This window comes from Drosophila sulfurigaster, chromosome 2R (assembly GCF_023558435.1).
Source record: "Drosophila sulfurigaster albostrigata strain 15112-1811.04 chromosome 2R, ASM2355843v2, whole genome shotgun sequence".
NCBI classification, from domain to species: domain Eukaryota; kingdom Metazoa; phylum Arthropoda; class Insecta; order Diptera; family Drosophilidae; genus Drosophila; species Drosophila sulfurigaster.
Window position 1 is genome coordinate 26,065,413 of NC_084882.1, and position 24,692 is coordinate 26,090,104.

The window sequence follows — 24,692 nt, forward strand, 5'->3', positions numbered from 1 at the left end:
CATTTTGCATCTCGTTAAAAGATCTTTTGTCTTAAATGAGCTCATGCCAACAGTGGTCGTTGATACAACTATCGCGATGCAGATACATGACAAATAGAGCTGTAGATATATTTTAAATATATATGCAGCTTGGTATACTTGGTAGCATGCAACCTTGTGAAGTTGACTGCATTTCTCTAATTGACAAGACCAAAGCTGGCGACGTTCCAAGCAATTTCGCAGCAGATCATCAAAAGATCTTTTTGCGCTTCATCATTCGCCCACAAATTGAAAGCTAAACGGAATGACAACTGTCAGAGAGGAAGACAGAAAGAGAGAGAAAGATACTTCTTGTGAGCTTATGAGATTGTCAAATGCTCATTAGAAGCCACTGTCTTGCCTCCCATTCGTTTGCCGCATACTCGCTACAAATTGTCAATTTAATAAATTTGTGAATAGTCACGGAACAATCGCAATGGCAACGGCATCCCGACTGCCCAAATACCCGACTGCATCCCAATTAGTGGGATTTTATTTTTAAATATGCAAATAACAAAAATTCTTTGCCAGCACAAAGCAAAGACGCATTGTCTGCTTCCCCTTCAGTAGCTGACTTGTGTTGTAAATTACACAATTATTATGGCAATCAGTCTTTGAATTTCAAAATGTATAAAGTAAATAAATTTCTCAAATGCCTAGATATTTTTTAAAAGAAAAGACAGATTTGTATTTAAATATATTTCAACAACTCTTTCGCTTATTTCGATTTGCAAATTTAGCATAACATTTTTGATTTAAGATTTCGTCAACCCACAAATCTTATTTCTATATCTGTTTTAAAATCGAAAAGATCTTAAATTAAGATTTGCTATCTATTTTTCAATCTATTTTTTTGTCTCTCTGTGTTGAAAGTACATTACATAAATTGCAAATAGTTATTTTAAAATAGTAGTTGCTGATTCTATAGATTTAAAATTTATTACTTGAAGCATAAAAAAAATAGAATAAAGTTTCCCAATTGCAGATCGTGGCATATATTATATGTTATAAACTTGAAAGTTCATATTTTTATAGAAACTATTAACTAACAAAAAAATTAAATAGTCATGAAGCGTTTGATTAACAGTTGAGTTTTTCTCGAAGTGTATACTTATAATTATATTTTAAGTTAATTAGAATATGCAATACATATACAATATGTAATATACAATACAATGTTTTAACAAAGGACACTCGAAGTTGCGTCCCAGACCTAAAGACATGAGTACTCTAGAACTAGACTAAATGGCGTCAGAGCTGTAGGAACAGAAAAACTTTACTTTGCTCAGCTCAGTTTTAAAGGCACCTTCTGTTGTATGCTCAGCAAGAAGTTTGCTTTTATTTTGTTCTTTAGTTATTACAAAGCAGAGCTCTGAAAAGCTATTTGAAGTTTCAGTTCTCTGTGTTGTTTGCTGGGCTGCTACAAGCCGAAGGCCACATTGAGATGCAGGATGTTATACAAAATTAATAGTTCGCAAACGAGTTGAATGCCAGATATGTACAAGATATGGCAGCCATGGCTGCGAGGCGGCCACAGCATCAGCAGCAGCCACAGCAACAACAATAGTCTCTTCTGACTCTGGGTTTCTCTGTCGAAGTCGAAGTCGCTGTCTGTGTCTGGTTCTAAAGTTGTGTCTGAGTGTTTTGCTGCTGTTTCTTTAGTGCAGTCGCCCCACTCTACAATTGCAGCTTCTGCTCTCGTGCAGCGTGCTGCATGCGGCATGCGGCATGTAACTTTTGCTCTAGCCACATGCAGCAACACCAGACTCGAAGTTATCCAAGAGACCCAGTTGCATTCGCTGGTCAATTACATTTTCATTAACTTGGGACACGACTTTTCAAATAGCTACGTTTAATCAAAATGATTGTTATTATTTCGGTGCCCCTTCCACAACAACAACAACAACTACTTTCTAAGACAAGTCTCGCCTCCCTCTCTCTCTCTCCCACTAGGGGTTTTTTAATAGACGCCCCACCGGGCAATGCAAGGTGCTGAAAATCTGGTATGAGTCTATAAATTAATTCTAGATAGTTGCATGCAGCCGTCTCTTAACTGTTATTACGAAACGAATACAGACTCGATTATAAGACATTTTTTTTTTATTTTTTTTATGGCCGCCGTCGCCATAGAGTCGCATTATTCTTCTGAGGCTGGCTAATGGGATCGCAACTCAAGTTGCCACTTCATTAAAATGTCGAATTATTACTAACAAAGCGTAACACTTTTGGCAGCAGACAATGAGTAGAAGATACTCAGATACGCGCAGATACAAATATCATACATGTATGTATCTATCACTTGTGTAGATACAGATTCAGTCTTCTGGGTTGGGTTGAGTTAAGTTGAGTTGTGGTCGCATCTGATTGTTCTTAATGAATTCTGGTCTCATTCATTCCTGCGGCTCGCAGAGCATGAAGTAAATTGTGTCGGATGTGAAACTCATCACTTTGCTTGAATTAAAATTCATTTGCTACGAATGCAGCACATTAGGGGTATTCATGAGGCACATACTCAAACTACTCATTGCTGTTCATTCTGCTTATACAATATGCGTGCTTCGTTTCATTTTCTTTTTATAAATATGTAAGACGTAAAATACATAATTTAATTAATCATTTATTATACATACATGTTGTTTTACTACCTTCATGATTCACTTCTGTGCACTGCACTATTTTAGTCTTCTAGATTATCTGGCCCTTTGTTTGTTTATAGGTCAGAGCTCGATTCATTTAATTTCACTTTGAGAAATATCACTCATCATATTGCCCAAATCAACTTGGCATCGACATTCACTTGCACCCATACTTATTATACAGAATGCAAAGCTTTCTACACAACGGAAAAAAAAAGATGAATGATTACCCGAAGCGCAGCAACAGAATTGTTTACAGCAAGAAAACAAAAAAATAAAGGCAAGCGGAGGCTGATGATGATGCCTTCAAGTGGCTGACCACATTTTGGCCAAAGTTAATAAAAGTGCATAAAAAGTGCGAGACACTAACAATGGGGGCTGTCCCGAAAGATACAAAGAACGAACGAGCGAAAGAACGAAAAGACGAAGAAAGAAGTGAAGGAGCAAAAGCAAATTCATGAAATAAAGAAACAAAGACAGCAACAATGGCGCCACTAATGACTGATGATGTGCCAGCGCTGATAGATGCAAATACACAGTACAGCACATGCACAGGTATATAGTAGAATATATATACTATATATGTATATTTGTAGATACAATTGCAGATGCCGCCTGTAGATAGACAAATACGCAAAACTCTATTCTACATTGTGTGCATAGTATAGTTCATTAGTTCATTAGATGATACACTAATCGTCTAGCCGAGAATCGACGGGTTGTCCATATACGAATTTTGAATTTAAATTTGAATTTCTGTTGCTTTTTCTGTTGCTGTTTATTTCGCTTTTGTTTAGAGAGCAAACAGCTCAAGCGGTGCAATATCTTGTAGATACATTTCGATTGCAGCAGCAGCAACCGCAGCTACGATTGCGAATAGTTGGCGGGGGAAATTAAATTGCGAATAAAGCAAAGTAATTGCGATTTGAATGGTGAAAAAGTGCGAGCCATAAATTCAACTGAGTGTCACGCCAGCGCTGCATGCGAATTTATCAAATTCAGGCGCAAATTGGCGCACATCTGCAAATTGGCTCCTGATTCCCTGGCCATATTCCCTTGCTCCAAACTGATATCGTTGAGATACGCATAGAATATTAATCTGCAGGCGCATTAACTAAAACGAAATGACGCAATGCGCACTGGAGATAAACGCAAGTCGCACAGTGGGCAACCAACATTAGAAATAACATAAAAATGAATGCATAAATAAACAAAATGTGATGTTTTAGCTAGAAAATAAATAAATAAAGAAATTCTTAATTTTTTATGAAAAAGTAAAAGAGTGAAGAGGAATGTTTGTGAATATATTTTAAGCCAAATCATCACAGATAATATAATTTATTTCATGGATCATGGACGACATATATTATTCATAAAAAGAGGAATTTTAAATTTCAATTATAAAATATATGTTATTATTGAAGACTTTACCATATATAAAAGAAATCTATATTGTCTATTAAATTAGATTTTTGAAGATCCTTTTTGCTAACTACAGAAATCTTAATTTTAATGCATTTATTTTTATAAAATTCTGCATTTTATGGAAGAATGGTGCAGCTAATACGTTAGATATTTATGTTAGATTATAACAACTACATATTCCACTGTAACGCAAGTTGCTTCTAAAAAAGTTGCAAGTAGAAAGCAAGCTTAAAAGGAAAAACCGAAAGCAGCAACAGGCGGCAGGCAGCAGGCAGCTTCAACTCTCGGGGAGTCGAGTCTGAGGCAAGTGTGGCAAGCTAAGCGAAAAGCATCACAAATCGCATACAATTCCAGATGAAATTGTGAATTATTAATGCAGGCGGCAAAACTATTTGACTGAGTAGACAAACCCACAGTCCGTTTCCCCCCATCTGTTTCTACCCTTTGGCAGCAGTACGTGAGCTGCCTTTGCAGCCCACCTCAAAAAAAAAAAGAAGAAAACTTGCTCTCGAACACTGCTGCTGTCCACCATTGAAAATTGAGTTACACGCGTGGTCTCCAGTCGTTGTGTGAGTGTGTGTGTTGGTGTCTGCCCCCGCTCGAATGTATCTGACAGATACTTTTGCAGGTATTTGTATTAGTACGTGCAGCACGGGCTCACAATTTGTAGATTAAAAGTGCACACTACGAAGCAAAGCGAAGAAGAAGGTGAACACCTCCAGCCAATTCGATTTAAATGTCTGGCATTTCCACTTCGCTTTTCCGGGCCATATTTTCCTGTGTTGGTTTTATGCGCCGAGGCTTTGGCTATGAAATACTAGGATTGTTATGCGCTAGTTGTATGTTTATGGTGTGTTAAACGAGCCACAGTTCAGGGGGTCAAAAGCTAAAAAACACTGCAATGAAGATATGCCGCAAATAAAAACTAAGCCGCCAAACACACACACACAACATGTAAATGCTGTATTTGTGTGGAACTTTTGACTTTTGCCTGGATCCTGGCTGTGTTGCGAGTCCGTGTCTGGCCGCAAAATGACAGCGCCAATGCAATGGCAACAATTGCAATTTGTTCGCAGCCTGCCCCCGGGGCCAGAGCAGGCAGCATGGCTCCAACTGGAGTCGCTTCGCGTCGTCGTGTACAGTGGGACGCATTTGGCTTACTTTACTTTCAATTTTTGCGCTCTTTCGCTCATTCGCTGCACTTCGCGCTTCATTAAAAGGCGGGCGGATGCAACCAGCAAAAAAAAAAATGAAATAAAATGAGCAAAAAGCAACCAGCTACCTACCAACCACCTTCCCCCTTTACCCCCCTCTCACCAAACAGTTTAGTTGCCCTTGCCTGACGACAGCAAATTTGCAGCTCGACAACAAAACGAAGCGATGCGAGCAAAAAGTCGAAATTAAAAGATTTTTAAAGACACCTTTGTAGCAAGTTTAAAACTTGTTCCGCGCTTGACTTCACCATCTTCATCTTCATCATCTACAGCTTCTGCTTCTCAGTCTCAGTCTCAGTCCCCAACCTCAGTTGCTGTTATTTCACCAAGTTTGGTTGTTGTTGCTTTTGTAGTTGCTTGTCCGCCATGTTGAATACTTTTTTGTTTCTGTTTTCAACAACAACAAAAAAAAAACAGTCGCTGCAAAGTTTTTTAAGTTAAAATTCAAGTTAATTTCGATTGCGCTGTTGTTTGGCTCCCAAGCAATTCTCCAAATGTATCCACAGCTCAGCACAAATATCTATATTTAAATGCGAGTGGGTTGAGAGCACGCCTAACAATCACCAAATAAACCATACAAAATAAACCGGTAGACATTCAGCAGACTTTACCTCAAAGGCAAGATTAACATATTAAATACTTGACAATATTTTGCATACTTTAAATGCAAATCAATCAGCTTATAGTAAAAAGTATCTTTTATCTAGCTAAAATATTATGGGAAATCAAGCGTGCAAAACAATCCCTTAATCTCTAAATTGCTACCAACTTCAAAAGCAGTTTTAGACACAGGGTGTGTCAAGAGCAGAGTGGCGCAGTGGAAGCGTGCTGGGCCCATAACCCAGAGGTCCGAGGATCGAAACCTTGCTCTGCTATTGACTATCGATATTCGGGAATATCTTTTTTATTGCTTTTTTAAATTTTATTATATTCATTCAAATAGGTTTTTTTCATATAAACATTTTTGCTGAATGAGACATTTTATAAGAAAAGATTTATTGGCTATATTTTTATTAATTGGCATAGGCATTCTTTAAATTAGTTTTCTACCTTTTAATTAAGCTGCGATTATAAAGCAATCGACAGGCCAATCATAACTGTTTTTTTTAATGTATACTCATTAATCTTTGATTCACATTGATTGCTGTCAACACAATTACGTTAGAGAAATGAGTTTGTGTTGTGCTAGGACAAGTTTAATTGGCCAAGATTATGCAATATATTTGCCTCATTGGCAGGCGAGATAATTGCACTTAAGTGCATCATCAGAATCATATCAAATGGCAAATTAAAGTCCATCGTTCAATGCAGCAAATTGAGCGAGAGCTGTGGCTGAAACTGTTTTTGATTGATCGCAAATGAATTGATTGTCGCTGGGAGTATCTGCGAGATACATAATTGAAGCTAACGCCATTGTGGCACAGTAGCCACCAGTAGTTATCTCTCTCTGCCTCTTTTTCTGTGCCTGTGTGTGTTTGTGCATTAATAAAGAATTCATCACAATTACAACAATTGCCACAGGATGCAATTTACAAAGGAAATTATTAATGGAAAGTCAATGAATTCTTTTTAAAAATTCTGTTTCGTGCCTTTGATTGATTACACGCTGGCTGCTTGCGTTTTTCTTCGTTTCTGTTTTACTTTTATTTTTTGCGTGGCGCGCATTTTGTCCTGATGCAGCGCCAGTCAAAGACCTCAGCACTTAATCATGGGCATGGCGAAAATAAGTCCAGAAGCCAGAAGCGAGCTGAGACGCGGTGTTTCGTTCATTCAACTGCAGACGACAGGACACTCATTAAAAATGGGTGCACCCAGGTACTATCGAAGTTGACCAGAACAGAGCAGACGACTCTTTAACCGCTCTTTACATGGCACTGCCAAAGCAGACACAACCACAACCAAGAAGAGGGGCAGTCAAGAACAGGTTTATTTTTTTAGCTGGCGCGTCAGCTAATTTATGTGCGCATGCGCGCCGCTCTTCGCTCCCTACTCGGGAGCCCCATAATTAACTGAGGTAGTCATTTTGAATTCGAACATGCACACAACTACACGCACACACCTATGTATACGAACAAAGACAGAGACAGCATCAGCAGCGGACAACAAGAGAAACAATCTGCGAACGCGCTTCTGAGAGGTCCTCTCCTTAAATCAAAGATAAACGATAATTATCTGCGCGAAAATGCGCGCATAAATAATTTGCAGGAAGCCACATTAAAATTGTATCTAAAAGATACGCATCGCTTGATAAGCAACCATGATGACCATGTCCAACACATCCCCATCCTCATTCCCAGTTTCCCAACATCAACATCAACTTCGAACTCCAGTTCGGCCAAGAATAACGATTACAAGAGTTAAACAAACTTTCGACGGCATTTGCGTTGCGAAGCCTGCGTCGCGCCATTAAAAATTAAAAGCTCATTAATTAAGCAGATAATTCATTTATTATATTTTCAACACAGTGCCAACACAAACGAAAAGGAGCCTCTCCCGTAATTTGTTATCCAGCTCATTATGTGACCAGGATTGTTGCAGCTTGACTGTGAGGTGGCAACTGTTTCCAATCGAAAACAATTATTGCGTCTGCTCCCACAGAATTCCATTTCATTTCGGGGTTGGTTTCACTTTACACTTGCTTCTCTTTCTTTTCTCTTTCTTTTTTTGGGCACAACCCTCTTGACTTGTTTTTATGTGTGCGCAGGGTTTGAGCCAACTCCGACACGTGTCTCCTGGGGGGCTGTCTTTGGTTTAATCCCCCAAAAAGCACTTAACTCTCAAGTGGCAAATCAACCTGTTGATTTCAAAATGTTGCGAATTGATTTATAATTGTGGCAAGAGTGGTGTGAATGTTCACTGAGTGTTTGAGTTTATTAAATGCTGAGCATATTATGCAAATAAGTTGAAGAAATTGTGAATATACTTTAGAAATGTTGCAGTAATATTCTGCATTTTTATTGGCAGACTTTTCACTTGTAGATTGGCTGAAAGTGTTTTCCATATAAGTTACAACAATTGATAAAATATTTAAGTTAAACTTTTTGCCGTTTTTTTACACACTTTAAACTTCCACCTCACCTAACAATTTAACAATCTTACTCAATAATTTTGTTTATATAAATAGTTTCAGACACAACACCAACAAAACAACATTAATAATAGTAATACGTTTGACTTTTTCTACTGACTCAACCGCTTTAAGCCTTAAGGAAACCACAAATAATTGCCTTTGCTTTCGCCAACTTTAAAATGTATCCCAAGTTGAGCAGAAGGCAGCAAACATCTCTTCGAATGCTCCTGCTGGCATCTTTTTGGGGGGCAAGTGCTTGTGAACCGGAAACCATATGCTGCCTATTGGCTGACTGCTTTTTCTCTTTTGAGGGTTCAGATCGTTTAATTTGTTGTTGTTGTGGCATCAGCTGTTCAGAAGTTTGGAGCACATGATGTCATTTCAGTTGAATGGATTTTCAAAACAACACGAACAAAAAACACAATTCAAAAACATAATAACAAAAAAAAAAAACGAAAACGAAATACATGCAAAAGCTAAAGCAACTATTGTTAATGTTTTTGTAGCTGTGTGTGTTGTGGAGCTGACGAAACTGAATGTGTTCGTGTTGACAACGAACACGGAATTTAAATTGAGAAATGCTTTAAAGCGAAATAATCAATTTACTTCTTGACATAATTTCCATTTTTCACGAAACCAAAGGCAGCCACGCGAACTAGAGAAAAATGCCAAAAAGACGCAGTCGAGCAGCCAACGACACAAAAAAAAAAACAACCACGCACAATTCGCACACTCAAAAACATGGCCAAAGAGAACAATACATGTTGTGGCAAGTAGGCAAATGTAGGCTGTGTGGCAACAGCGCGGGGGCAGCTGCACGGGGCAAGTGCTGCACGGGCAATTGCTACCGTTTGACCATTTTTTATGCCACTGCATTTGACCGTCTCTCTCTCTTTATTTGGGGCTGTGATTAATGATTGGCACACAGAGCCACAGATACTCCTCGCATAGATACAGCTTCAACTTCAGCTTGCGCTAAAGATACAGATACAAAAATACAAATACAGATACAATTGCTTGAGCGTGTCGTTCGTTTTGACAATTGGAGGTTGTAACTACGATTTAATAGCACTTTAATGGTGTGTGAACAACAAACGCCACAAAAAGCGATAAACCCAAACACCTGTTGTAGTTATCTCCCTCTCTCTCTCTCTCTCTCTCTTTCTCTCTTCATATATCATGCTCTTCATCTATTTGTAGCTCGTGCTGCTGCAACACTTTCATTATCACAAATGTCACATCATTTGTCGCATTGCACAAAACTGCCCGCTCATCATTTATCACTAAAGGAATGCTATGACTCCCTTACACACACACTCACACACACTCACACACACTCGCACACACTCACACACTCATGTGCTCCATAATAGCGGGCATATTTGATTAATTTTCCTTTTCCGAAAGAAATTAACCCGCTGCACATGTCGACCCCAGCGGCCCCTTTGACTCGCCCTCGCCCTCGATCGCTGCCTTAAGATTTATCTCTTCCAGCATTGCTCGAGCATGGCCAAGATGCCTCGATTGCGTCTGCTCCTGCTCCCGTTTCTCTCTGTCTTTAACAATTCCTTTTGCCCCTCTTTTTTTGGTTTTTATTGTCCGCTATCTTTGTCGCCGTCTCGCACGTTGCCAGTTGATTTATTTATAGAGCATTGCTTAAATCACAATTTTTTTAAATTTGTTTTTTACATCGGATTCATATAAAAATAAAATGCTGCTCAATAAATAATTTTGCAAGCTGATAAAAAACAATTTAAGACAAATTACGAAAAGCTGTAATTAATTATGAAAGCCTCGTAAAATGATAAAGTGATCTGTCAGCTACTTGAATACGTTTAAAGAATTATCATACACAAACTATGATAAACAACTTGAAAATTATTAAAAAGTCATGAGTCATTTTTAGAGCAAAGATAAATAATAGAGTTGGCCTTTAATAATAATTAGTGAACTCAAATTTAGCTAAGCAAATTTATAAATGAAAATCATTGCTTTTAAATTTAATTTTGATTTAAAACTTAAATTGAATTTTGATTGCACTTTGATTCTATCAAGCAAATAAAAATATCTGTTTAATAATTTAAATTTAATTTTGATTAATTTTTGATTTTGTATAATACATTAAAATAACTTGAATGTTTAATTTTGATTGATTTTTTTTATTTACGCAATAAATGTTTTCAGTTGTTTTAAAATAATACTTATGTATATAATTTTGATTGTATTCAAAACTTTAGTTTATTGTTCAGGTGAAACCTTTTAATAGTTGGAATTTTTAACTCTAATAAATTAATTTAACATGCCAATTCAAATTATTCCTCTGTAATAATAAATTTCGCATATTTTGACCATATTTCTATCACCATCAAACAAATTTTTTACTTATCAGATACAACTTTTTTATATAGCGAATTCTTCACTCAAATAAATTAATTTAACATTTCAATTCAAATTATTTCTCTGTAATAATAAATTTCATATATTTTGACAATATTTCTAACACCACCGAACACATTTTTCCCTTTGCTCATCTTCCACTGTTTGAATGCCACACTTCGGTCTCTTGTTGTTGTTGTCTCTTATGAGTAATGATCATTTGGCTGCATTTTGACACTGATAATGGTTTTTGGTAAACGACTCATTAGCTTGCCACTAAGTAGCAGGCACAGTTGTGGCCACTGACCACTTGCCACTTTGTGATCTTGCGCAATCGGAAGTGCGTTGATTTATGAACTTTTCGCTGCGATCTCGAGCGCAATTTGCTGATGCTGTTGCTGATGCTGTTGCTGACGCTGTTGCTGATGCTCTTTCAGGTTGTTACGGCGAAATGCTACAACAACAACAGCAACAACAAGGGCAACAAGTACGAGTTGTTTCTTCTGCCTCTTTCTGTGGCGATAAGATCAACTGTGTTGCAAGACGAAGCGTCTGAACACTGCTGATGCTCACTGTGTCCCGGTGAGTTTCATGCCGCACACGTAGAGAGCGGGCTGATTACGATGACGATGTTCAGTTTTATTTTTACTTTTTTTTTCTTTTTGTTGTCTGTTGTTTTTTGTGCTTACTTGAACTACCTCCTCCAGTTGAGGAGGCAGACGCCGTGCCGGCTGTTGACAAATGACCACTACAAGTGTTTGTGACAAGCCGCAAGCGTTTTTTATTTTATTTTTATTTCTATTTGCGAGCGCGGCGAGAAAACAATTAAACTTTGAACCGCATTGCAATGCGGCAACAACAATTTCCGATTACAGACTTATAGACTGACCTAGCCCAAGGGTTTTCAACTTAACTTTGAACCTGTGTTCGCTGTATGCTAATCTTGCGTCAATCACAACATGATCGGACATGCAACTCCCTCTCTCCCTTTTTCGCCTCTGTGGAGTATGCAAAGTGCGGCAAACAATGGCAATTTGAATTGCAGAAATGTTGTTGTTGATACAACAAGAAGAAAAGAACAAGAAAAACATTGAATGGTGACACTGAACACAGCAGGATCACTGCACTTAATAAATTCTGTTTTGCAGTTGGATTTTTGCATGCACCAAATTTCAAATTTCTGTAGGAACTGATATGTTAAGCGACTGTCAGTGTTTGACTTTGACGTCATCTTACATGAAAATGAAATGCAAAAGATCAAAACAAAAGACGACAAACGCAACTCAGCAACAACAACAACAACAACCAACACACACACATTCCGCAATGCTCAAAAAGTATTTCAAATATACTTATGTCGCATCTCTCTCTCTTCCTCTCTCTTTTTGTATCTGCAAAATCTAATATGTCTATATAGTATTTCGCTGCCTAGACAAACGAAATGGGCACAAAGTTGTAAAACGCTTCGAATGTTCGCTCATTGGCGCTGTCAAGAGTCGACATGCCCCATGCTCTATGCCATACCATGCCCCGACGATAAGTGATATGACATGCCAGGTGCCACTTGGCAGTCGTCGACGCCGCAGTCGCTAGTTGCCAGTTCCTCAGCCCTGTCAACTTATGGGGGCTTTGCGCCTGGCCATGACGACGACAGGCGACAACGATGCGCTACTTATGTAGTTATATAGTTAGTACCAATTCCATTCCCATTCCCAGTTCCCAGTTTGGATCCCATTCCGAGTACTCGTAGAAACACAGCCGCAGTGTTGACATTTGCTTGAGCCCTCAACGGGTTGCTCAGGCATCCAATCAGTTGAGTTCAGTTCCGTTTCGTTCACTTATGGATTAAGCAGCATGTTCTCAACTTTATCTGGAATTATGAAGATATACATAAATGAGTCAGGGCTGCGGCTGCAGAATAACATTTCTTAGATATTGAAGTAACAAGTAACAAAACTACAGTTGAGTGTACTCGACTGCGTGATACCTCATACTTATTTTGAATAAAGTACTGTTGGCGCAGTTGAGTTAATTTAAGATAGTTTTAAATAAAATTATTAGAACTAGGGCGAAGCGAAAGTGACCTCAAAATACCAAAAATATACCAAAGTCTAATTTTGTATATTTCTACAGTATTCAAAATATACCATAGAGTGCAAAATACACCAGATTTACAGCCAAAGTAGCTAAAATTTCGAGTATCGAAATTCGATCTCATATAATAACTTTATGTTCTTATCTTCTCTTACAAGTTGAAATAAAAAGTTGTGCCAAAATAAACATTTCTAATTCATATAATGAAATTTACTATTCACAATTTTAATGCTTCATTGGTTTCAGTGTAATTGTGCAACATTTTCCCACTAATTCCCATAAGCAACTCAACCTGCCGCCAATCCCCAGAGATACTTTAGCTGTAAGATACTTTTGCTCGCCGCGCTGCTGCTGCTGCTGCTGGTTGCCTGTGTTGTGTTGTGTGTCGCATGTGTAAACAAATTGCAACATCATATGACAGCAGCATTTGACAATTGTAAATGGTTTGCTTTGCGGCAGACAAGTGCTGGCACAACCCAAGGCGCTGTCTGTGGCATGCACAATGACAATGTTCGCCAACTGGTCAGGCAAAGAATTCTCTGTGCTCTCATATTGATTTGGCAAAGAACCGGGCAAGGTCAGCGATATTAACAATAAGTGCAATCTGACACCTGTCTCTCTCTTTCTTGCTCGCTCTTTCTCTGTCTGCGTCTGCACTTCATGCATCAACTGGATGTGGCAGCTAGTCTGCAACAAAGTTTTGACCGACAGTTTGGACTTGCTTTAGACGGTAGTCTAATGGCAGGCGAGAGTTATTGGATTCGGTATCAAATTTGATAGTTGAAAAGCTGACTGACAGCGCTGCTAACTGACCGAAATGGGTCAGAACTTGAGCTCGAAAAAGGATTACAACAAAAACTATCTCTTGCTATCACTCTTTCCCCTCTCTCTATCTCTCTCTTTCTCTTTCTCGCTCTGTCGCTGCCACATGAGTGATGGAGCTGATGTCGTTGTCTGGTTACTGTCTGCTCGCTGTTTACGTGGTCATTAGTTTAAACCCCTTCAGGATGGCAATGGCCAATGGCACCCAGCGGCAAGAGTGCTTTTGATGTCGCACATACACATACATGTGTGTTGTGTATGCATGTGTGTGTGTGCGTCAGTGTGTGTGGGTGTGCTTTTGCAAGCGGCGCTTTGGCATTTGCCACAGCCAAATTCACTTTAATTAAATGAGTGGTAATTAATTTCAACTTTAATCAGAAATTCCATTTAGATTTCCTTCTGATTGATGTGACCCGACATCTTCCGACAGCCAAAAAAACTAAACAAAATAAAAGTTTTGTGTCGCGCATCCTCAACAGTGACAACCACAAAGTGGGAGGGAAATTTGTGTTATTCAAAATTTAAAATAGATACAAAACTATTTGAATTTTGCTGGAGAAAAGTTCACTTGAAAATGATCAAATTTAGCCAGTGAAAAATGTTGACTAAAGTTACTAATTCAATGTGTTTAAAGTCGAAATAAATTTGGTAAATTAATTACACTTATAATCACTTCTTAATATGTATGTATGTATATACTTGTAATTGAAAGTAAAAACTTTCATTTAACTAAAGAAAAACTCCCACGAAAGCCACTTGAAAGCGCTCACATTTTACCATTCAAAAAATGTAGCTGCAAATTACAAATTCACAGTTTTTAAAACTGCAAAAAAATTAAATAAATTCTTCCTACTTGTAATTGAAAATAAAAACTATCATTTTAATTAAATCCATTGCTCATTTTATGCTGCTTATTTTGGGGCATTTGCAGCATTAAGATGCAGATACAGCTACAGATACAAATGCAGATAGAATTCCAACTTATGCGGCATCAAGTTTTGTAGAGCCAATTGCCATTTAGCAATGGGCCATGACCCATATAAGCTCAATGGTGCGCTGAGAAATGTGGCGAGCGAAGAACATTTGTCGAATTTCCCAAAAGTGCCGAAAGCGGTGCTGCCTCAGTCGCAGTCTCTGCCTCTGCCTCAGTCGCAGCCGCAGTCGCAGCTCGGCCCGTCTATCACATTGACTGACTGCCACACATTTTGTGTATGCAAGTGTGTATGCGTGTGTGTGTGTGTGTCAGTGGCATTGTCTCAACCTCTTTGTAGCTGAAAACCGGGCGGGCCAATTGACTTGGCCATAATAACACGCCACGGTAAATGGCTTTTAAAAGTCTACTTTGCCACAGACCGCCCCCTCATTACGAACGACGCGTTTCGAACGCCCTCGCGCCAGTCCAAAAGATGACAAAAGTTTCGGTGGGAATCGAAGAGAGAGCAGCGAGTAGCGAGCAGCGAGCGGAGAGCGGGCAGCTTGGCACGTGGAATGGGGAAATTGTCATTATCTTTTGTGGGAGAAATATTCAGGCAACACAGCCAGCTGTCTACAATGATACTTCAGCTAGTACGAGACAAATACACAAGCACCCCAACCGCATCTCTCCAACCATATCTTGTTGATTTTCTTTCTATATTTCTTTGTTCTTTCATATTTTTTGTTTTCGGCTAACAACAAAAATAAAGCATTTTGGCCAAAAAAGCAAATTGCAGTTTGACACGTCATATTTATGAAATGCGCAACGTTGCAGAAAATCACAAAATAAACAAGAAAATTAACTTTGTATAGAGGAAATCAACTTAACGGTGCCTTGGCCACTTCAGTGTTTGTCGATTGCCTAGAAACGCCTTCTAGAAACATTGAAGAACATGAATAAATGTCTCTAGTTCATAAGAGTTCAATATGCTTAAAGCATATTGTGTTAAGTTATTAACTTTGAATTCGATTTGAAATTTTCAATAATTTCTAATTTAAAAATGAGTTCATAAATACACTCCGTCTATATATTTTTAAACTAGAGTCGATTTTTGGCACATAGAATTAAAACTTTAGTCCTTATGATTCCTGAACATTTGGTTGCGACTTCGATTTTTAGAAGTTATTTAAGAAAGATTTTTGTATGGGCGAAAAATACCTACTTTCTATAGGTCTTAGTTGCTTTGGCTGACAATATGGTATATTTTACACTCCATGGTATATTTTGAATGGCACTATATCAATGTGCCAAAAGCATGGTCTTTTGCATGTTTTAGTATTTATGCGGTATATTCATTCATTCATTCAATTTTAGAATAATAGCGTATTGTTTTGCTTTTATTTAAAACAGGTAGCGGGTATCTCACATTCGAGCACACCCGTCTGTAGTTTTCTTACTTGATCTGAAATCATTTAATGAATTCGCAACTAATAAAGTACTCATATTAATCACTCATTGCAGGTACTGTGAATGCCAATGGCGAGACGAAACGACAACGGACCTCATACACCCGCTATCAGACACTCGAGCTGGAGAAGGAATTCCACTTCAATCGCTACCTGACACGCCGGCGACGCATCGAGATCGCACACGCGCTCTGTTTGACGGAGCGACAGATCAAGATCTGGTTCCAGAATCGTCGCATGAAGTGGAAGAAGGAGCACAAGATGGCGTCAATGAACATTGTGCCCTATCATATGGGTCCATACGGCCATCCATATCACCAGTTCGATATCCATCCGTCACAGTTTGCGCATCTGAGCGCATAGGACGCGTGGCACTTTTCGGGTACTGGTTAGAGACTCAATCAGTTGTATCAGGAACCATATCAGGCGGCGGCAGCGGCAAGCGTGGCCGGCGGCTATCAGTCACAGGGCTCTCAGGATGCCACATCGGTGGCCTCGGTGCTCGGCAGTGGCAGCGGCAGCGGTGGCGGCGGTGGAGTTGGAGTTGGAGTTGGGATTGGGGCTGTTGGGGGCAATGTCGGTGCCGGCAACGGTCCCAACTCGTTGTTCAGCTCCGCCGCGGCGGTGGCCAATGCCGGCAATGCCAATGCCGAGTGCATTAAATATCCGCAAGAGTTCTGATCTCAGGTTATCCTCAGGCCACAGCAGCAGCAGCAGCAGCAACGGCAGCCTGACTCGGACTGTGAGCCCGAGCTTGGGCTGGAGTCAGAGCCAGAGGCAGAACCAAAGCTAAAGCCAGAACCAGAGCCAGAACCAGAGCCGGAGGCGGAACTAGAATTGGAGCTAGGGCTGCAGCTGGAGCTGGAATATAAAGCGGATATTGTTGGCTGCAATTTGTTCTGCTGCTGAGCCGGTGACACATTGCCACTACTGCCACTGTTCCATATCTGCATCTGCATCTGCATTCGCATCCGCCGCCGCCGTCGATCAACCAACATCAAAGATGATGCTTCTTGTTTGCAACTGATTCGTGTTAAGCTGAGAAACGAGCCGTTGCTGGAGCTCGGCTCGTTTGGGTTTATGATACTGGAGGTGGAACTGTCACATCAAAAGTTCTCCCAGAGCCATCCTGCACACCACCCCACCTAGACACACACACACACACACAGAGAACCACACACACACAAACAAACACTTGGGCATGGATCTGAAGAGATTACTTCGCATATAATCAATATATACTTCAGCACTATCGGAGTTGTTGCCGTTGGACGTCCAGTATGATAAACCTCTTTCTCTAAGCAGTATTCGAAAAGCTATTAGATCCTAAGTCTAGCATAAATTTTAGTCCTAAGCAGCACACACACGATGAACAAAACCGTAATATAATATATTTGCAATAATTTCAAAGTGATTTCTATTAAACTTAGTTCTCGTTTTATACATAATTCTAATTCTAATCCCTCCCTGACACACACAATTGTATCCTCTGAAATGTGTACTTAAAAATCGATCTATCATATTTCTCCATATATAACTATCCATATAAGGCTTTGTTTAGTTTGTAAATAGCAGAGCGTCCATCACTCAGATGGCGCCTTATTATGTTTGTGTTTCTCATTTTTGTCTATTGATTGAAAATTTAATTTGTATTGTTGAAAGTGCTTGAACAGCTTTTGGAGATGCTTTAATAATTTGTATCAAAAATTAACTTAATACTATTTAATCTGTAATTTGTTTTATTTGCAAACCAATGATGAACAAACAAATTCGGAAGACAAACAGGGAAATTTGGCAAGACGATCGAACTGTTTCGAAATTGCGAATTTTTTAGCATAATTTCAATAGCAACAAAATGCAAAGCTATCTTCCTCCACATCAGACTCTAGTTCTCTACTTCTATCTCACCTTCAAATTTCCATCTCGATTGGTTATTATTTCGAGTTGAATTAAAAGCTTTCATCTCTGTACAACGATATACAAATCCTATAAATATTGTCTCTTAGTGTAAGTGGAATTATTGAATAATGCGCAAATTGTTAAACTCTAATGCTATACAAATTATACCTAAATGTAATGTAATTATTTATGCTGTACTTTTCGCTAAGCTAAGGTTAGTGCATTCTAGAACCTATCGGTAGTCTATGTGAACCTAGCAAGTAAGCCTAAATTATATGTATCGAATTAGCAAGACAAATTTTAGTGAAAGGTAAAATAAAAATATGTATGAAGAAAATTATAATAAACAACCGCGCATTGCAATATTAAGAAAGGGAAGAACATTAAGAAAACTTGAAAACAAACACTTAGCACAAATTAATTAATTGTTTTTTTTCTTTTAATTATTAATTTATGTTTCTGACAATTTGTCCAAAATACATGATTTTGTTAATATAAATGCAATACAGAAAGTATTCCTTTGGACTTAGTATCAGTGCACAGAGAGCGCAAAATGTTTAACTGCATTCCATGTAAAAAGAAATTACATAACTAATTTTTAATAATATGTAATAATATGGGTTCAATTGCATACGTAATGTTTATGAAATGAATCTTTCATCTATTCAACCACAAAACAATACAAATATGAATAAATCAAAAACAAACAAAGCATATGTAAACTTGTATGAATATGGAATAAAATAAAAACTATTTTAAAATGTATCACAAAGTATTTTCAATATTTTAAGAATTTATTCCTATATACTACTAACAACAAAAGGATGAAGGAATATTATAGCTTCGGAAAAAAAAAATAATTGCAGAACATACTCTCACCGAGGATCCTGTATTTTTTCATTATCAGAATAGTTCCAGAGCGCTTCAAATTTATATGCCCGGGTAGCTCAGTCGGTAGAGCATTGGACTTTTAATCCAAGGGTCCAGGGTTCAAGTCCCTGCTCGGGCGACCATTGTTTTTTATTTTTACCAAATAAATAAATTTTGAAACCATAAATGTGATTTTTATTTTTAATTTAAGCGTTATAATAATAAATATTATATTTAATTTCATAAAACAAAATTTTATTATATTTAATTTCATAAAACAAATAATGCAAGTGTTGTGGAAAGCAGTTCCACAAGTAGCTTACAAACTAAGCAGTGCGTGTTCGAAGCAAGAAGTGTATTCGCAAGCAGTCCACCTCGCAAGCAGTATGAGGAGCAACGTATTCCAACAAAGAAGTACACTGCAAGCAGTTGCTGAAAACTGCTTACGAAATAACACTTAAGGTTGACTTTTAGAATCAGTGTTTCCGACTGGAAGGTTGGCAGCTTCTGTAATCACGCTTCTGTGAGGTCTGATTGTGGGATGACCTGAGGCTGGGGATCACTGTGTAGTGGACCAGCCATGTTGACGGAACGTCCGCACTAAGCTTGCCATCAATATGGGTGCCGAGGAGGAGTCCACGGCATTCAGGTTGGCTAAGGAGGGATGAACCGGGCCAGGGGTGAAAACCAGCAGCCAAGAGTTCCCGTGGTAGGCAGTAGTGGGATAGCGTACCGGAGTGGACTGCCATTATCAGCCTTGCCAATTGTTGGACCGCAATCTTTTTTGTTACCGAAAATTTCTATTTTAATTTCACAATAAGTTGATGCATTGCATTTTTTTTATTAATAACTATTTATATAAATATGTAAATATGTCGAACCGCAACCTCCATTTTATCATTTAATGTAACAATATAACTCACATCTACAATGTCATCTACTGTCAGTTAACATTGCTATTTCCTTAAATAATATATTTATAATAAGATGTAGTGCTTTTTTGTTTATACTGAGTATTGCGCTGGCTGCAGAAGCAGAGGATTATCAGAAATGTGAATATTTTGTTGATTCTGTCGATCTTGAGATCTTATTTGTACCCCCTGTATTGAAATCGATCGATAATACGTTAAAGAATTCAATATGAGCAAGCAATAATAATATAATATTAATTAATAATATTTTATATAGCAAAAAATTGGTCAGCTATGATTTACTTGTATTGTACTTGTATTACCTATATTGCTTTCAATCCTTATCAACTCAACACTCGCCATTATAACCGCAAAGAAAATAGAATAAATCTGAGTATATTGCTGAATAACATACAAATAGAAAACTATAATAAATCGAATTAAATTTATTTCAGTTTCATCAACTATTTTCGGATATTTCTCATATCAGGAGTGTTTTACTAATGTATATTTGTATATTTATTGTATATTTATTTAACATAGAATTGTTTGCCTTAATTATAGCTGGACAAGGCCTTTTGTTACTATCTGTAACAAAAAAGTTATTCGTGACTTAAATAAAAGGTAATATCGTTAATAACGCAAAATTAAATTATTTAATTTAAGGTTTTATTTTTTTTAGGTTGAACCCAAATAGAAAGGGAGATTACGAACCGGTGACAACCATGGAAAGATCAACTACATAATTCTATCTTCATTAACTTTCATTATATATTATATCTTAATAGAAATAAAATATTTACATACATATATTGTACATACATAATACATTAGGTCATTGTGCGAACTAAAACAACAACGATGAATTGTATAGTCATAAAAATAACAAGTACACTAGTACACTTACCGCAGTAACAATAAATACTTCGAGGAAAGCACCTCGTTCTATTCACTATGCTCAAATAATATAATAAAAGTGTATCTAAAAATAAATATGTTCACAATAATAAACGCTCTTTTCATACTGAAAATCCTTGTTGCCGTAGCAGAGGACAGTCAAGAATGTGGATATTTTGACACTGTGGATCTTAGTGATAGCCAAAGACGTGATGATGGATCATATTTGTACAACGATATTTTAATTCCAAGTGAGAAAGTTCAAGAATATAGTTATCGGATAACAGTGTTCGATTCTAATAAGACAGTCGATCCTTATATGAGAGGTTGTCTCTGTCACATCAAATCGTGTGTGCTTTTATGTTGTGAACCAACAAACCTAATGCAAAACAAAATTTCCTTAAATATGACGCTTATAAACGGAACTGAGTCGCAAGTTGATGTAAGAAATGAATTCGTAGTGCAAGTAAAATATGAAATACCATGCGATGTGTTGGATGATCCAAATTATAATGAGCAGACCCAACCCGACTGGAAACTATTTCAGGTTTGCCAATATCATTTTGTACTACTATTCTTAATTATAAGTTTCTTCTTATACATAAAAGGATGGAACGCTTTATAATCTGACCAGTAATAGCGCTCTAGAAAAGCAAGACTATTGCTTGATGCCACATAAATTAGATGAAAATTATTATCTTTTACCTCAGATCATAAAGAAGGATAGCGAAACTCTTGTAGAGCGTAAGTTCATACGTATCTTATCTTAAATTTTAAGGACAATAATATACTTTTGTATTTGCAGTGGACATTATTAGTGTCATAAGAGTTATCTCTGTGTTCTGCATAGTTATAATTATTGGTGTCTATTTGTATTTGCCTCATTTGCGATCCAGAGCCTACAGTCAATGTTGTTTATATTACTTTATATGCCTCGTCATAAGTTTTATATTACTGTTGGTAGAACCAGTAGCGAGGAGCAAATCAATATCAATATCAATATGCTATTTCATAGGTAATTATAACTTGATTACGAAAGTCAACTCATTAAATTAATACAAATTCAGCATACTGTGGATATTACATCATCATGTCTGCATTCCTTTGGCTTCTGGTTATTAACTATAATGTCTGGAAATCACTCACCAAATACCGGCAGATGGAAACAAAGATGAAGAAGATATATCATATTTTTGTTTGGGGGACAGCGGGGATATTACTTACGATCACAATATGCGCTGATTGCTTGAGTCAAGGCATGGAAGACGTTTGGTGGCAACCTGGTGTAGCTGTGTACTACTGCTGGATCAATAGTATTTAGCGCAATTCGAAATAGGAATATGAACAACTATTAATATATTTTTATTACAGCTATCAATTGGTCAGCAATGATTTACTATTATGGACCTATATTGCTCACAATTGTTATCAACCTAACACTCTCCACCGTTACCGCAAGGCACATATATGTAGAAACCAGAGAGAACGCCAAAGAGTGGAACAATTCGGAGAGTAAAAAGACTTTAAGGAATAAATCTGAGTATATTACTAAAGAAAATCCTATCTAAAATTAAAATACAATAATAAAATTCTATTCTTTCAGTTTTGTGATGTTTTTCCGAATGTTTGTCATTGCGGGAGTAGTCTGGGGACTTGAAGTTGTTTCCTATTTATTTGAAATAACTTCTGAAAACCTTATACGTGATGTCTTTGATATAATAACAACTGGACAAGGATTAATACTGTTTTTCGTTACCATCTGGAAGAAAGACATTATAAAGGCTCTATATAAGAGGTAATATTCTTATTATTATACCCGCTACCTATAAAGTAAAATGATTTTATAACTTTGAAGAAGACTTATTCGACCATATAAAGTACATATATTTTATGGATCTTATGCGCCAACAGCATCCTAAATCCGTGTGTCTGTGGATATAAACACGTCATTTAAGCGATATAGCTATAATTCCATGACAGCACTTGTTATATCAATTTACCAAACATAAGCTTCGGTTTAATTCATTATTAATTTAGTATATTTAAAAGATAATTCAGCAATGGTTTGCTATTATTGATAACAAGTAGCGGGTATCCCACAGTCGAGCTCACTCGACTGTAGCTTTTGTATTTGTTTTTTAATTCATCATTTACTATGTTTTAACTTTCTAGATTGGACTCAAAAACAAGTCAAAGTAAAAGTCAAAGCAGCAACAGTGAAAACAACGCCACAACAACTTCCAGCTAGTTTGGCAACTCTTAATTCATTTTGCAAAATTGTTTCTGAAATTATTTTTGCACATGTAGATTCATATATTAAAATATGTATGAGGTCACTGTCCATACGAATTATGAGTTTCTAAAACCATATCGCTGAAGTTTCTATAAATGCTTTATTCGTCATAGTTTTTTTTTTATAGTCAATAATTTAATGAACACTAATACCTATGTATATTACAAAGTACACAGTTCCTTTACCTACTTTGAGTAGTGTTCAATTATATCATAATATAATGAAAGTGTATTTCTTAATAATATGTTGAAAATAAAATGCGCAATCTTCATACTGCGAGTTCTCTCATTCGTAGTTGCTGATGATAGCCATAAATGTCAATATTTTGATTCTGTGGATTTTGAGGATAATCAGAGATTTGACAATGGATCTTATTTATACAATGATATTTTAATTCCAAGGGAACAAGTTCATCAATACACATATCGAGAAACAGTTTTCAAGCATAATAAGAGAGTTGAACCTTATATGAGGGGTTGTCTCTGTCAGATAAAACTGTGTATACTTTTGTGCTGTGAACCAGAAAAGTCAATGAGAAATTTGATCGTAAATATCACTCTTAACAATGGTACGAGGGCGCAAGTAAATGTGAGAAATGAATTCGTAATACTAGTCAAATATAGTATGGATGATCCACATTATGATTCTCAGGCTCGACCCAAATGGAGACTCTTTCAGGTTTGTCAGAGTTTATAGTAAAGTGGATTATTAATAACTATTTCCTTTTAATAAGAATGGAACACTTTATAATCCGGCCGATGACGATGAGATAAATGTGAAGGATTATTGTTTCCTACCTTATAAAGTTTCAGATGGAAATTATTATCTGTTGCCTCAAACCTTTAAGCCCAATATCCAATATCAGATAGAGTGTAAGTTTCGACGTAACTTGGATGATCCAAGTTATCATACCATAAATATAGTTTTGTATTTTCAGTGGACAAGAGTTGTGCTATACGATCTCCATCTTTGTTCTGCATAGTTATAATTATTGTAGTGTATTTGTATTTGCCTCATTTGCACAACGGAGTCTTTAATCAATGTTGCATGTATTACTTTATCTGCCTTGGCCTTACATTTATATGGCTATGGGTGGAGTCACACTTTCACAATATATACGAAATATGTTATTTCCTAGGTAATTATAAATTAATCATCGAATACATCTTATTACCAATCAATTTACAATTCAGCTTACTGTGGATATTACACCGTCATGTCTACATTCCTCTGGCTTCATGTTATCAATTATACTTTGTGGCAATCACTCACTATCTACCAGATGACACCAGTGAAAAACATGCTGAGATATCATATTTTTGTATGGGGTTCAGAGAGTAAAAAGAATTTAAAGAATAAATCTGAAAATATAACTGAATAAATATTTCATGAAGTAATGTAATTATTTTCAGTTTCATGATGTTTACCCGTATGTTTGCAATATCTCGTGCTTGCTGGATTCTTGAAATTCTCAACTATTTAGTGAGCCAATCTTTTGGATACAATTTATGGTCTTTCCAAATAGTTATGAGCGGCCAGGGGCTCATATTGTTTTTCGGCTTAAAGGCTCTAATCAAAAGGTAATATCCTTAGTATTTTCTATATTTTATTTTAACGATTTCATACTGTGATTGTTAGACTACGACTAATTGTTAACGTCTCATGATTAACAAAGCGACATCATGAGTAAATTTCTTTTTCCAATTACAAATACCAATAAGCAAACCTATTTCAATTTTTATATCCGCTACCCATAGGGTAGAAGGGTACTCGTATTATTACTTT

At 37.1% G+C, this 24,692-nt stretch overlaps 3 protein-coding genes and 2 non-coding genes across 5 annotated transcripts in view; all 5 read left to right on the forward strand.

Annotated features, from left to right (window-relative positions):
* The window catches only part of LOC133837316 (homeotic protein Sex combs reduced), a 31,933-nt gene extending 13,225 nt beyond the window's left edge, over positions 1-18,708 (forward strand). The window contains exon 3 of the mRNA XM_062268028.1: positions 16,093-18,708. Coding sequence (XP_062124012.1) covers positions 16,093-16,400 — 308 coding nt within the window. The 3' untranslated portion in view covers positions 16,401-18,708. The remainder of the gene's footprint in view (positions 1-16,092) is intronic.
* On the forward strand, positions 6,097-6,168 carry Trnam-cau (transfer RNA methionine (anticodon CAU)). The gene has a single exon. It is a non-coding gene; the product is annotated as a tRNA-Met (tRNA).
* A 164-nt stretch (positions 18,709-18,872) lies between the features above and the next one.
* Trnak-uuu (transfer RNA lysine (anticodon UUU)) lies at positions 18,873-18,945 on the forward strand. Its single transcript has one exon. It is a non-coding gene; the product is annotated as a tRNA-Lys (tRNA).
* Positions 18,946-20,606: 1,661 nt separating this feature from the next.
* Positions 20,607-21,670, forward strand: LOC133836763 (G-protein coupled receptor Mth-like). Its single transcript, XM_062267352.1, has 3 exons — positions 20,607-21,161; positions 21,223-21,358; positions 21,420-21,670. The coding sequence occupies exons 1-3, from the start codon at positions 20,712-20,714 to the stop codon at positions 21,668-21,670; spliced, it is 837 nt and encodes a 278-aa protein (XP_062123336.1). The 5' UTR covers positions 20,607-20,711.
* LOC133837873 (probable G-protein coupled receptor Mth-like 11) lies at positions 21,648-23,006 on the forward strand. Its single transcript, XM_062268781.1, has 4 exons — positions 21,648-21,927; positions 21,986-22,154; positions 22,218-22,409; positions 22,787-23,006. Exons 1-4 carry the CDS (start codon positions 21,705-21,707, stop codon positions 22,860-22,862), a joined length of 660 nt encoding a protein of 219 aa, XP_062124765.1. The 5' UTR covers positions 21,648-21,704; the 3' UTR covers positions 22,863-23,006.
* Positions 23,007-24,692: the final 1,686 nt, after the last annotated feature.

Coding starts and splice junctions, on each gene's coding strand:
- LOC133836763 (XM_062267352.1), top strand. CDS start 20,712: ATGTTCACAATAATAAACGCTCTTTTCATACTGAAAATCCTTGTTGCC. Junction 21,162..21,222: donor CCGACTGGAAACTATTTCAG/GTTTGCCAATAT, acceptor TATACATAAAAG/GATGGAACGCTTTATAATCT. Junction 21,359..21,419: donor TAGCGAAACTCTTGTAGAGC/GTAAGTTCATAC, acceptor TTGTATTTGCAG/TGGACATTATTAGTGTCATA.
- LOC133837873 (XM_062268781.1), top strand. CDS start 21,705: ATGTCTGCATTCCTTTGGCTTCTGGTTATTAACTATAATGTCTGGAAA. Junction 21,928..21,985: donor GTACTACTGCTGGATCAATA/GTATTTAGCGCA, acceptor TTTTTATTACAG/CTATCAATTGGTCAGCAATG. Junction 22,155..22,217: donor ACTTTAAGGAATAAATCTGA/GTATATTACTAA, acceptor CTATTCTTTCAG/TTTTGTGATGTTTTTCCGAA.